The sequence below is a fragment of the Choristoneura fumiferana genome, chromosome 26 (genome assembly GCF_025370935.1).
Source record: "Choristoneura fumiferana chromosome 26, NRCan_CFum_1, whole genome shotgun sequence".
NCBI classification, from domain to species: domain Eukaryota; kingdom Metazoa; phylum Arthropoda; class Insecta; order Lepidoptera; family Tortricidae; genus Choristoneura; species Choristoneura fumiferana.
Genome location: NC_133497.1, coordinates 9630472 through 9644095, shown reverse-complemented (window position 1 = coordinate 9644095; position 13624 = coordinate 9630472). Strand labels below are relative to the sequence as shown.

The window sequence follows — 13624 nt, the reverse complement described above, 5'->3', positions numbered from 1 at the left end:
ATTTTTTAAACACAATCGCTATAAAGGCATTTTAGAATTAAAGAAATGAGTGAGATGAGTATGAATACGAGTTTAATTTTATTGCTAATGTCGAACTTTATGGCTCGCTAACGTCTCACCGTGCGTTGAAAACTCCGATGCCTAAGCATTACAAAAAGGGCAAACAATCTTGACGAGTCTTTATTATTTTTATTTTTTTAAAAGTAACTATTACTTAATACTATGTTATTGTTACAATTTGCTGAACTTATTTATTTATTATCTTTTATTTATTTAAATGTTTTTCAATAAAAAGACATATCCTATTCTAATCCATTCTAACGCAAAAAAAATTTAAGTACAGTGATGTGAGGGTTACCAGGAACACATCATTATCATATATCTGTATGTGTAAAATAATTTAAAAAATTTAATCATTGCCTTTAATTAAAATACTCTTTCCACTTCTCATGAATAAACTTCATATTATTTATTTTCGTTCTAGGCAACATGAATAAAGTACTATCTCTGTCTAAGACCAAAGCAATCAAGTGCCGACAGCCAGACATTTTTATATTAATTGATTAACATAACTAAATAATAACCTGCAGAATCTGTAAAGCAATGCAATCTGTAATACAATGGTGAATATAAAGTTTCCAATCCGCACTGGGCCTGCCTGGTAACTGTGGCCCAAGCTTTCTTACTCTGAAAGGAGGCCTGTGCCCTACAGTGGAACGTATTTAGGCTGGGTTGATGAGTCCAACCAACGTCTATCCAACGTGGAAATGCCTCGAGCGTTATGGCCATTTGCACCAGGAATAGCAAGGGACAGATTATTCAACCAAACTGTTATTTTTGTAATAATTGTTTCATTTGAATTATTTTTGTTTAAAATAAGCACTTTTTGCTTCCTTTCGAATGGCAAGTCCCCAGACAGTGCTAGTTAAGTTCACTGTACACCGATAGATGGCGCTGTGCCGGCGGGAAACTTGCTAGCGTTGTGTTCCCCTAGTACGTTGATACCTACTAAAACTACACGTTTGTCGTTGAGCGGCCCATCTGGCAGTTGAGCGGCCCATCTGGCAGCTCGCCCTCTCTCCGGTAAGCTGTAAAAGCCGTCTGAGGCTAACGCAATAGTCCGTTCGAAAAAAAAAAAAAAAAAAAAAACGTTTGTCGCCCCCACTGATGTATTAAACTATAGATACACATTGCCAAACAAAATCCCCATCAAAGAATGTCCGAACTATTTATTTGTTTGTGTAACAAATAAAATCATCACCACACAAATTAATTAAAAGAATACGTGACGAAATTTGAACCTAGTCTTTACTAAGTTAAAGTTGAATTTCGCTAGCGGCCATATTCCACAATTAATAAAAATATTTACGTGTGCGTAGAAACACTGATCCCACCACACAAACAAATAGAAAGAATACGTGACGAAATTTGAACCTAGTCTTTACTCTATTACAGTTGAATTTCGCTAGCGGCAAAACTCCACAATGCTTGACACTTGACAGCTAACTCCACAATTTCACATACGCATGCTCGAATATGAATGTAAGCCTTATCAGAAAAGCAGAGGGATTAATTTCACTTGCTACATTGAAGCGACGTTGCAAGATTGCTTGGATGAGTTTGACGTTTCTTAAGACGGACGAATTCAGGTTGTAGAACAAAAAATGCATTCGGACTTTCGGAGAGGACTTTTGTAATAAAAGTTTTTGTCAATTAAATTAAAAAAAAATTAAAAGGTAACTTTTAAGCTAATTTTCTTTAGTCCAAATGTTTACCGTTTCGAGATAATCTATATACAGCCGGATTAAGACTATTTGATGCCTTAAGCAATGCACGCCTATGCCCCCCCCCCCCTTATCGATATTTTAAATAAGTATTTATTACGACGAAATAATATATTTATGAAATACGATAGAGATTATGGGGAGGCACGAGCGAGCGGATTTTCAAACAGCCTTACCATTTATGTGTTAACAAAAAAAATTTGTTGCTGTTTATGGTGCCCCAAGACGTGATGCCTAAGCAATCGCTTAATTTGCTTATGGGCTAATCCGGCACTGTCTATATATATAAAATTAAAATAAAAACTGACTAACTGACTGTTGATATATCAACGCACAGCCCAAAACGCTGCACCTAGAGACCTACTTTATGCCCTGGTTACCGAAGTACTCGTCAAGACGACAAACGAGTCCAAACTCGATGTGGTCGTGTCGTTTATCACAGAGTACCTATGGTCACCTCCATGTTATAATAATATTGCATTGTCATCGGATTTAAGTATACATGCGTATAAAATTTCAGCTCAATCGGTTGAAGATATCCACTTCAAATTTGAGTTGAAAGATTCCACCCGAGCAAATATAGTTACATTACACTGCAAATAAATATAATGCTTGTAATAAGTTTTTGTTAAAAATTTAATTTTTAATACAAGCTTTTTTGCCGAATGTACTTTTTGTTGACTGTACTTGAATTGTCGTCTAAACTACATATCTGTACCAAATTTCAAGTCTGTACTATTATCTATTGAGGAGTTCCCTCCTGCAGAGACGATTCTGACAGAACCACCAAGTTGTCACTACCAGGTTATTGTATTGCCACCAAATTTACATAAGTATGCCAAATTTCAAGTCGATCGGACCACTGGAAGTGGGTCAAATTTAGCTTCCAAGATTTGACCCAAACAAACAATAAATAAATAAATAAGCAAACAGGGCAAGCTACAGAAAAGCTTCTAAAAATATCGCCGAAATATAAGCACTTGTGCAAGTATTTAGAATAAAAAACAATTTGAATTCTCATCCTCCTTGGTTCTGGCTGTTTGCTTCTAAAACCATTGCCAGCGCACGCCGCGCGCAGCTCAAAAAAAAATTGCAGGCTGTCTGTCAGCACAGTTCATTCGCGGGAAATTCGGCGGACTTCGTATGTTGTGTAATTAAATAATAAGAAGCTCGACTAGTGTGAATAAATTGTAAACTGTATTATAAACCTTGTAAACAGTTTGAAATACTTAGTATGATTTTTTTAGTGTAAAAAACAATAGGTAAACATAGTGACGGTGTAGATCTGGCGAGCGCTTTATCAAAGTTGGCTTCATTGAGGTTTGTGGTTCATAAATTGCTTTATTAATTTTGCACAAAAACGAATAAACCACACAGTCAGACAGTCAGTACATTATATTATCGAAGCTTTATAAAACATAATTAAAATCGCAAACTTTAAGGTAAATATTCAAACGACATAGCTACCCGTTGCTAGGCGACTCGGTAAATAAAATAGAGTGACGGCAACTCCACTACACTTTGTTCCATGTTCTGTTGTTTATCTGTTTCGTTTTACTGATATGCTTTCCTGTGCGTGTGACAAAGACAAGGCATTTGTCAATGTTGTAGAATTCTGGCAACGTTTATCTTTTAATAAGCAATTTAGAAATGGCTTTAAAATTAATTTAAATCAATATTTTTCTCTGATTATTAGAATTTAATAGAAAAAACAACAAATACTCGCTGAAAGTATGATATTCCATCAGATTTGTTCCGTTTTCGCGAGTGATTTTTGCACTTTTTAAAGACGCACGTGGGCATCGTTACGCTTGCACTGACAACAACGTACTGAGAAAAAAGAAGGCCACATTTACCAAAGTGGCGCTCATTTGGCTCGGACATATTCGGACGCGCGACTGTGGATCTACAGTTTAATACATCAGTGGTCGCCCCCGTACAATACAATGAATTTCATAATTTATTTTTGGATCGGTACCTACGTGATTTAGCTATCATGTGTGTACTGGATCGCGTTGTTTGTAGCTTAGCTATTCAATAAAACCAGCTTTTGAACGCGGCATTGCACGCGTGGAATTCGCTGCGCGCTGCAGGGCTACTACGAAACTCGAAGTTCGTATCGTATCGTACCGTCCCTCTCGCTCTCGTATTAAATAGTATAAGTGTCAGAGGGACCGCACGACACGAACTTCGAGTTTCGAGTTTCGTGGTAGCCCTGCTGTTCCCTCAGGAACTGTGCATTTTTCCGGTATAAAAAGTAGACTATGTCACTCTCTGGCACATAAACTATTTCTATGCCAAACATCCTCGTCGATCCGTCGCTCCGTTTCGACATGAAAGACTGACAAACATACAAACACACACATTTTCGCATTTATTATATTAGTATGGATTACCTTACAAATCTTTAAACTTACAAATCTTTAAACTTACAAATAGTTTATTCAGGTCAATTAACAGGATTATTATTTATTTCCAGAACAATACAGGTCCCACTATAAAAAAGGTATATTATGTACAATAAAATTAAATAAACTAAAACTATAATAAATCTAAAAATGGACCCTGCGGCATGGTACCAAACATGCTGGCAGCATTTCCCCGCATTTTCCCCATTGATGAAACTCGGTACAGAAATAGTTTGAATCCCGGGGAAGGACATAGGATAGTTTGTTTATACTCTTTATTGTACAAAAAGGGAAATAAGTGCGAACATTTTACACAAAAAAGAAAGTGCTAAGTACAAAGGCGGACTTATCCCTGAAGGGATCTCTGCCAGTCAACCTTTAATAAGGATCGACAAACAGAGCAAAACATTTCGGGATATTTTTTATCCCGAAAAATAGCATAGTTCCCGCGGGATTCTGGAATTCTGCGCTGCAGAGTCGCGGGCAACAGCTAGTCTTAAATATAACCTATTTTTCCATCCAGAAATATGCGCGGGCGAGAGCTGGCGCGGCGTCGCGCGCTCTCCCTCGCACGAGTCCGTCACTACGGACCTCTCGCTCTTCAGCGTGTCGAGCGCCGCCTCCGACGCCCGCGTACTGCGCCTGCTCGCCAGCAAGGTAACAGCGCCATCTAGTGATCGCCACAAGCTATGCCATCAGTGAACGACGCAGAAGTGGTGATTCTGCGGCGTTCACTCCGCCACAGACAGTGCCCTCTAGTATTCGCCACAGACAGCGCCATCTGTGGATGCTACAGAGTAAACCACCAGGGACTTCCAGCGCTCCAGCGTTGTCTCCTGCGTTTGCGTTCCACAACTGCTAGAGAACAGCGCCTTCTAGTGAGCGCCACAAACAGTGCCATCACTGAACACCACAGATCTCTACGGTGTCTCCAGCTCTGCCTCCAGCGCCTTCGTCCAATACCTGCTCGCCAGCAAGGTAGGTATTCAGGTGGCAGGGCCTTGTGCAAGGTCCGCCCGGATTGCTACCACCATCTTGCTCGCTAATCTTGCCGTGAAGCAGTGCTTGCACTGTTGTGTTTCGGCGTGGAGAGTAAGACAGCCGGTGAAATTACTGGTACTTGAGGTATCCCATCTTGGGCCTCTAGGTTGGCAACGCATCTGCAATACCCCTGGTGTTACAGGTGTTCATGGGCGGTGGTGATCGCTTACCATCCGGAGACCCACTTGCTCGTTTGCCATCCAGTCGAATAAAAAAAGTTTAAAACAGTAAACGGTCACAGATGGTGGCAGCAGTTCACGTTTATCATTCTGGTAAAAAATAACGACATTATTATTAATTACTGATGAAAATTAAATGTATATTCAATCAATAAAACCAGAATGACGGACTGAACTTTTCTAGTTAAATTAAACACCAACCACGAACGGGACTTATCACGCTAAACACACGAGTAATATTTACCTCGACGTTTCGACCACATTACAGTGGCCGTCGTCACGAGTTAACTGAAGTGTGGTAAATATTACTCGTGCGTGTGTTTAGAGATGTCCCGTTAACTAGCGTAGGACCGTTGTCTAGAGTTAACAAAGATATAGGGGTTAGTTAAGTACCTAGGTTGTATAATAATTGCGAAAAATTCTACAATATATGACATTAGCTTATGACCGCGGCTTCGCCCGCGTGGAAGTCGGTTATCGCGCGCTGTTCCCTCGGGAACTGTGCATTTTCCGGGATAAAAAGTAGCCTATGTCACTCTCTGGCCCATAAACTATCTCTATGCCAAAAGTCACGACGATCCGTCGCTCCGTTTCGACGTGAAAGACTGACAAACATACAAACACACTTTCGCATTTATAATATTAGTATGGATTAGTATAACTTAATTTGTCTTTTTTTTTAGGCGGGCCAGGGTCCGGATCCGACGTTGAGGGTAGCCAGCCCCAACCCTGAGGGCAAACTGCAGAAGTAAGTGCTAACACTAATTTGCGGACAATATAATATCTAATAAATACTTTTCATTGCTAAGACACACCAACAAACACGGAACAAAAAAGTTTATAAAATTAGTTTCATTTTTTTTTAGAGAGAGAGAGAGAGAAACATTTATTTACACATATTCGATACACATAAAAATACATTAGATGGAAAGAACATCGAATAGTATAAAGTGGGCCCCACTCAGCATAATGTTACGGCAAGCCGCAACGCTGTTTTTCAGTGGGACCCATTTAAAAACATACAACACTATGATGACACGAAAGCCAGGGAATAATATTTATTCTGAATTTATTTTTAACCGACTTCAAAAAAGGAGGAGGTTCTATGTTCCAATGTTTGTATTTTTCTTTTTATGTATGTTTGCCGATTACTCAGTCATTTGTGGACCGATTTTCAAAATGACCAATGGAACTCGTCAAAGCTAAGTACCTAAGGCTCGCTCGTCTATAAACGATCATTATTAATATACCTAGATAAGCGACTAAGAAGGAGCTTTAAGTTAATGATTCTTTCGAACTGATCCGATGCTGAAGCCGGAAGGTAGGCAACGGAACTCTGTATTAAAACAACGTAACTAAGCCGTGTTTGGGCTTAATGGAATCGTTGTGAGATGTACTTTGGCTATGAATCACTAAAAAGTGAGAAATAAACAAAATTTTTAACAAAAAAGTAAAACCGACTCCAAAAAAATAACAAAAAATGGAACCGACTATAAAACCCTTGAAAATATTTTTCTAGCACTAGGTACCTACTAGCTCGAAGTCTGTGTCTCAGCAGCTCGGTGGCTCAGAGCTAGTAGGTACCTAGTGCTAGAAAAATATTTTCAAGGGTTTTATATTCGGTTCCATTTTTTGTTATTTTTTTATTTTTTGGAGTCGGTTTTACTTTTTTTTTAAATAAAATTCTTTATTAATAACTTGTATATCTTACAGACGCCCCTCCGGCCTGCCCCTGCAGAGTACGGACGCGTGCAAGTCGCTGCTGGCGGGCTGCGCGGCGCTCTGCGCTGCCCTGGGGCTCCGGCGGTCGCTCAGCGCCGGAGACGTCGCCGCCGAGACCGCGCCGCCGCAGCGCAGGTAACTCGCACCAGTGTTGATGGTGCTCATGGACAGTGAGAATTTTGGCAGCGCCAAATTCAAATCATTTATTCTGTAAACAGGCCGCAATGGGCACTTTTACCCGTCATTTTTAGGGTTCCGGAGCCAAAATGGCAAAAACCCTAAAAGTTTCGCCATGTCTGTCTGTCTGTCTATCCGTCCGCGGCTTTGCTCAGGGACTAGCAATGCTAGAAAGCTGTAATTTTGAACGGATATACCTATATACAGTTGTGGTCATATAATTAAGAACGATTTTTTATAGAGAAGATTTTTTCAAACTGACAAGTGTTACTAACTGCATGTATATTTTTGTACTTCTCTCGGTATCGTAAAACTTTTCCGTACTAGCGGTAAATTCATTTATACATATAATTGGCTAAAAAATAAATAGATAAACTTTATACATTACATCTAAACCTAGTATTACTACTTACTGGCTGGTCATATAATTAAGAACGCTGAATAGTTTATTTTTTATTCAAATTTAAATAGAGAACGGACCGCCGCTTTGTGGTTTTAGGTTATTATTCGAATAATTTTGGCGCCATTTAGTGCCGTAATAGTCTTAAAGGCGATTGCTTCATATAAACAATGGGGAAAAATAAAAGTTGTGATAAATCTACAAGAGAAGTAATACTAAAACTTCGCGACAAGAATTGGTCGTATAAACACATAGCCGATCATCTGCAATGTTCAAAAACTATGGTTTTCCACGCCATAAAGCATTTTGCCACGTATCAAACTACTTCAAATATTCCGCGTGTACCTAAACAAAGAAAGTCATCTCGTCGAGATGATCGAAATATCGTTCGTTTGGCAAAACAAAATCCTTTTAAAGGGTCTAATGAGTTGAGAAAAGATATTTTGGCGAAAACAACCCTTCAGCAATCTCGGCACGCACTATTCGAAGGCGTTTGGTAGAAGAAAAGTTGCACGGAAGGATAGCAAGGAAGGTGCCTATGTTGAAACGGTGTCATAGGCAAGCCCGGCTTGCATTTGCAAGAAGATATGAAAACTGGACAGTCAGACAGTGGAAAAACGTTCTTTTTTCTGACGAGACAAAAATAAATAGGGTATGTTCTGATGGCAAACTATATGTAAGATGGCCTCCAAATAAAGCATTCGACCCAAAGTACACAAAAGTGACTTTAAAGCATGGCGGGGGAAATGTAAAAATTTGGGGATGTTTTTCTGGACATGGTGTTGGACCTGTTAGGCTGATAGAAGGAAACATGGATCAATTTCAATACAAAAACATACTGGAAGAAACAATGTTACCATATGCAGAAGGCGTGCTTCCGGTTATTTGGACATTCCAGCACGACAATGATCCCAAGCATACTGCACGTACCGTTAAGGAATTCCTCACATCGCAATCAGTTTCTGTCTTAGATTGGCCAGCCAACAGCCCCGATCTTAACCCAATAGAGCATCTTTGGTGCGAAGTCAAGAAAAAGGTTTCAAATCGACAGTGTGGCAATTTAAGAGAACTGTATGACGTATTCTTAGAAGAATGGAACTCTATCTCTCTCGCGAAATGTCAAAATTGATAGATTCAATGCCTCGCCGGTGTAAGGCAGTAAAAAAAGCCGTGGACATGCTACTAACTATTAATTTTAGTTAAAATGTATTACATTGCTTTTTTTGTGTACAAACTTCACGTTAGTGTGATTTAGTTAATCTAGTTTCAAATAAAAAAACTTTCGAACAGTTCAATAAATCGTTCTTAATTATTTGTCCAGCTTCATTACTATTTGAATTTGTTACTAAAGAAAATAAAAACAAAATTGTGAAAAAATGACAGCAATTTTATTCTTTATTCTTAATCCCGTTTGCTCTATTCATGTGGCTGTTTCATAACGTAACTAGTTACTTCTAAGAAGGACCACGACTACACATGACATGATTTAGTTAAAAATAATCTGGAACTTCAAATCGTTCTTAATTACATGACCACCACTGTATATAAACTATGCCGACAAAATGGTACAATAAAAAATTCAAAAAAAAAATTTTTAGGGTACCACCCATAGACGTAAAGTGGGGGTGGTTTTTTTTTCTCATCCAACCTTATAGTGTGGGGTATCGTTGGATAGGTCACCATTAGGGGTTGCTAAGACGATTTTTCGATTCACTGATTTTTTGCGAAATATCAACTTTAAAATACAAATTATCATTAAAATCGAGCGCCCCCCCTCTAAAATCTAAACCAGTTGGTGGAAAAATTCAGGATGGTAGTAAGTATATCAAACTTACAAGGAAAACTATAACGGCTAAGTTTGCTTGAAAATTATTAGTAGTTTAAGAGTAAATAGCAGCCTAAGATATTTTATACCTAAACTTGGAGATTCCGTATAAAATACGAAATCCTTAGAAAAATATTACTTAAGTTTTTCGTAATGGCTACGGAACCCTATTTGGGCGTGTCCGACACGCTCTTGGCCGGTTTTAAAAACTACAGCGCTTTCGGAAAGACCATCATTGCAATAAGAATGCGCCGCAAGAAAACTTGGCAGAAAGTCATTTTTTCAAAATAAAATACTTACAGCCTTAATTCATAAAAAGTTAGAGCCTCTTTGAAGGCTCCTTGAAGACCCGATGCTAAAAACATGATTCATAAACGTCTGTTAGCGCTAATCAGTCGATCAAGGCTCTGCTAAAGTTAGAGGACCGTAGACCCTCCTTTATCTCTCTGCTAAGTCACAAAATGGCCGCCACAAGTTTGAACAGCTGACTTTGACTAGAGCAAAAAACCATAGGTACCGAAGATATTTATAGTGAAGGCAGGGCTACGCAGATAAAAAAAAAAAGGAAAATTTATTTTCAGGAATTTGTATTTAAAAATCCTCTAAATTAGCAACAATAAATTAACAATAAATATGAAAAAAAAAATAAGGATGATTAACATAATTATGGCTTTTTGCACAACATAAACATGCGGATCGGAAATGGCGGGAAAACAAACATATCGCTTTTTATTTTTTTTTCCTGGTAATTTGCTGTCACTGCTGTCAATTTTTTTTTAATTATCGATTAGGCCATTTTTCGTCTTTGATTTGTCAAGGTGGCCAACATAACGCGTCTAATCCGTCTATCAGCAGCTCAACAACTAGCAGACTGCTAGCAAGCGTTTATGAATCATACTTCTTGACAACCATCTAACAAGCTTAATCAGTCTGCTAAGTAACAGACCGATCAAACCTCAATTAAGGATTTTTTATGAATAAGGCTGTTAAAAACTCAGTACTTATACAATTAAAGAAAAAATACAAAAAGAATAATAATAATAATATAGGGATGTATGAGGTCCCTTAGTTACAAAAACTGCACTAACTATATCTACGGGAGCCTCATTTAAATATTTATCCCATACAACAAACGTGTTTTTTTTGTTTTTTTTAAGGCAGTCAGTTACTTTTTTTCATCCGGTGCCCTCTCCTATCGGACCGATTTGAATGCGGTTTTTTTTTATTTGAAAGCAGGTTTCCTAGCGATGGTTCTTTGACATGTTTCATCAAAATCGGTGCAGCCGTTTCTGAGATATTGAACTTTGAAGTGACAATGTCGGGGGTTCTCCAACTCTTCGTTGGTTAGGTTAGTTATTTAAAGTTTTTTAAGGCAGTCACATTTTTTAAACTATTCCTTTTCATTTGATAATGTGTATGTGTGTCTGTGTGTGCAGCGCAACTTCGGAGGTGGGCCTCTGCGCCGCCCTGGAAGCCCTAACGCTCAGCACGGCGTCCCGGTCCTGCAGCACTTGGGTCGCGGGTTCGTATTTCAACTTGTTTTGTACGCTTCTAAAATCTACTTAATAAAATGAAATGTTTGTATGAATAAACTGATCATTGATTGGAGCGTTTAGTTTTTTACGAATTGACAAGATTTCATTTTTTTTAACACCTGCAAATTACTACAGGAATCGAAAGAGTTTTGCCTCCTGAACATGGGAAATAGTTATTTATGTGGCTGGTGCATAATTCCTGATTATGTATAGCCGCATACATAACTTTATCTACATGCATATCATAAGTTTTCTATAATATGTTCATATATGGCCTGTATTTTGACTTTGACTTTGACTTGACTTGACTTTGACTATGACTGACTTTGACTTTGAATAATAATTATTATCTACATGCATGTCATAAGTTTTCTACAATATGTACAGATATGCATTGTTAAAAAAAGTATTACCGATACTTTAATGTAAACATTAAGATGCACTGTACTTTAATGTGAACATTAAGATGCACCCGCAGATACCAGGTTTCTTAATAAAGGCCATTTGATAGTCGTTTCTGAACATATAATAGGGAAGTTATGATATGCATGTAGATAAAAACAACGTTAACATTAGTTGATTATACAAACAAGCGCATAAAACGCGCCATTTTATCCTAGACTTTTGTATACAGCCGAACCGCAGAACGTGAACATGTATAACTTACATTCTCCTTTTCACTTCGATTGCGAGGAAATTAAACAGCAACAGTAGAAAGAACCTTGTACATGTCGCGATGAGCGCTTTTCTGCATTAAAACACTTACATATATGTCGCACCGGCGTAACTGTTTGCACATGCAGTTACAGAGTAGCAAAAGGAAAGTCGCTAAAATGCACTGATGTACAAATCCGGAACGCGACAGCTGAATCAAGAAAGATTCTAAAGTGGTTTCTTTAATAGAGCGTAAACATTACCTAACTTAATATGTCTGTGTGTCAGTGGGCGGGTCGCAGCTACCGTCCCCGCAACGAGCAACTCCCGCGCCACCCGCGCATCGACTGCTCACTGATAACAAAAAGGTATCACTCACTAACTCATCGCTCACTAACTCATAACGCACTTTCACACTTTTCTCACTCACTACCCCATAGCGCACTCACTAAATCGTCGTACACTCGCAAACTTATCAAAATCGTCAATAAACAATAATAATCTACCTACCGACTTTTAAACGCAACTTGAAAATAGCTGCAACTACCGTTAATTGAAACCAGTGTTGTTCTCAGGTGTTAATTAAGTAATTGTTAATTAAAGTTAGTTTATGTGCCAATCTACCTACTATGTAAGCCATTCTAGCTAGCCTGAGTCAACGGGGGCAGGCTGAAAATCAAGCATAAGCTGAGCCTGTTCCTTTTTCCACACAGTGCAAGGGACTGCCAAACACATTCTATATTAGTTTATTGTTTATTTGAATTCGGTGTGCCTATCCTGTATTGTTCATGTTGGCAAATAAATCAATCTTCTTCTTCTAACTTATCGCTCACTAACTCGTAACGCACTTTCAAACTCTTCTCACTCAGCGAGCGATTGAGAAGAGATCAAAATGATCACTCACTCATTTACTACGTCATCACTCACTTTCTACCTTATCGCTCACTCACTCACTACCTCACTGCGTACTTTATCACTAACTAATCTTCCCCTCACTAACAGGCCATTTGCGTTCGTCCCTCAGATCCGCCAGAACTACATAAAGCGACGGCTCCTCACAACCTACAAGGCCTTGGAGCGCATGTCACAGTCTGAATTCAATCTCGACAAGTTAGAGGTAAGTCCTGGTTACTATTCTTACTTAAAGTATATTTTAAGGGTTAGATTAGATTAGATTTATTTGTAAAAATACATTATAAACACAAGAAATTCACAAAAGGATCGTCAAATGTGTGACGACCGGATGGCTAAGTTGTTAGAGAGCCTGACTACGAAGCTTGAGGTCCCGGGTTCGAATCCCGGCCGGTGCAGATATTTGTATGAATAATACGAATGTTTGTTCTCGGGTCTTGGATGTTTAATATGTATTTGTGTATGTATTTATCTATCTAAGTATGTTTATCCGTTGCCTAGTGTCCATAGTACAAGCTTTGCTTAGTTTGGGACTAGGTCAATTGGTGTCAAGTGTCCCATGATATTTATGATATTTATTTATGTATACAAAAAATAAATCTTATTACAATAAATTGTCAGCCAGAATAAAAAATAAAAACTAGAATTTAGAATGTCAAATTAGAATTCAATTCCATAATAATAATTGAAAGCAAAACAAGAATATACTTAAGTCTAAGTCAAATTTATGCAATAGGAACAATCAATCAATCAAAAAAAAAGTATTGAATGACTCGTGTTTACCCACGGCATCGCACACGTAAATCATTAGGTCCAGCAGCTGAATTGAAATTTCGGGATTTTAAAAAAATCCCGTCGGAATTCCCGGAAATTGAATCGTGGTTTTCATTGACGTTACATTAAAAACAATCATGTCAAATTTCATGACTCTAAGCCCAGGGGTTGTTATTTCGTGATTTTATACCTATCCCGTGGGAATATCGGAAT

At 38.3% G+C, this 13624-nt stretch overlaps 1 protein-coding gene across 1 annotated transcript in view; it reads left to right on the top strand.

Moving 5' to 3' along the window:
• Window positions 1-13624, top strand: part of LOC141443142 (uncharacterized) — an 86455-nt gene that overhangs the window by 45996 nt on the left and 26835 nt on the right. The window contains exons 3-8 of the mRNA XM_074108352.1: window positions 4716-4849; window positions 6096-6160; window positions 7126-7269; window positions 10973-11058; window positions 12014-12093; window positions 12750-12842. Coding sequence (XP_073964453.1) covers window positions 4716-4849; window positions 6096-6160; window positions 7126-7269; window positions 10973-11058; window positions 12014-12093; window positions 12750-12842 — 602 coding nt within the window. The remainder of the gene's footprint in view (window positions 1-4715; window positions 4850-6095; window positions 6161-7125; window positions 7270-10972; window positions 11059-12013; window positions 12094-12749; window positions 12843-13624) is intronic.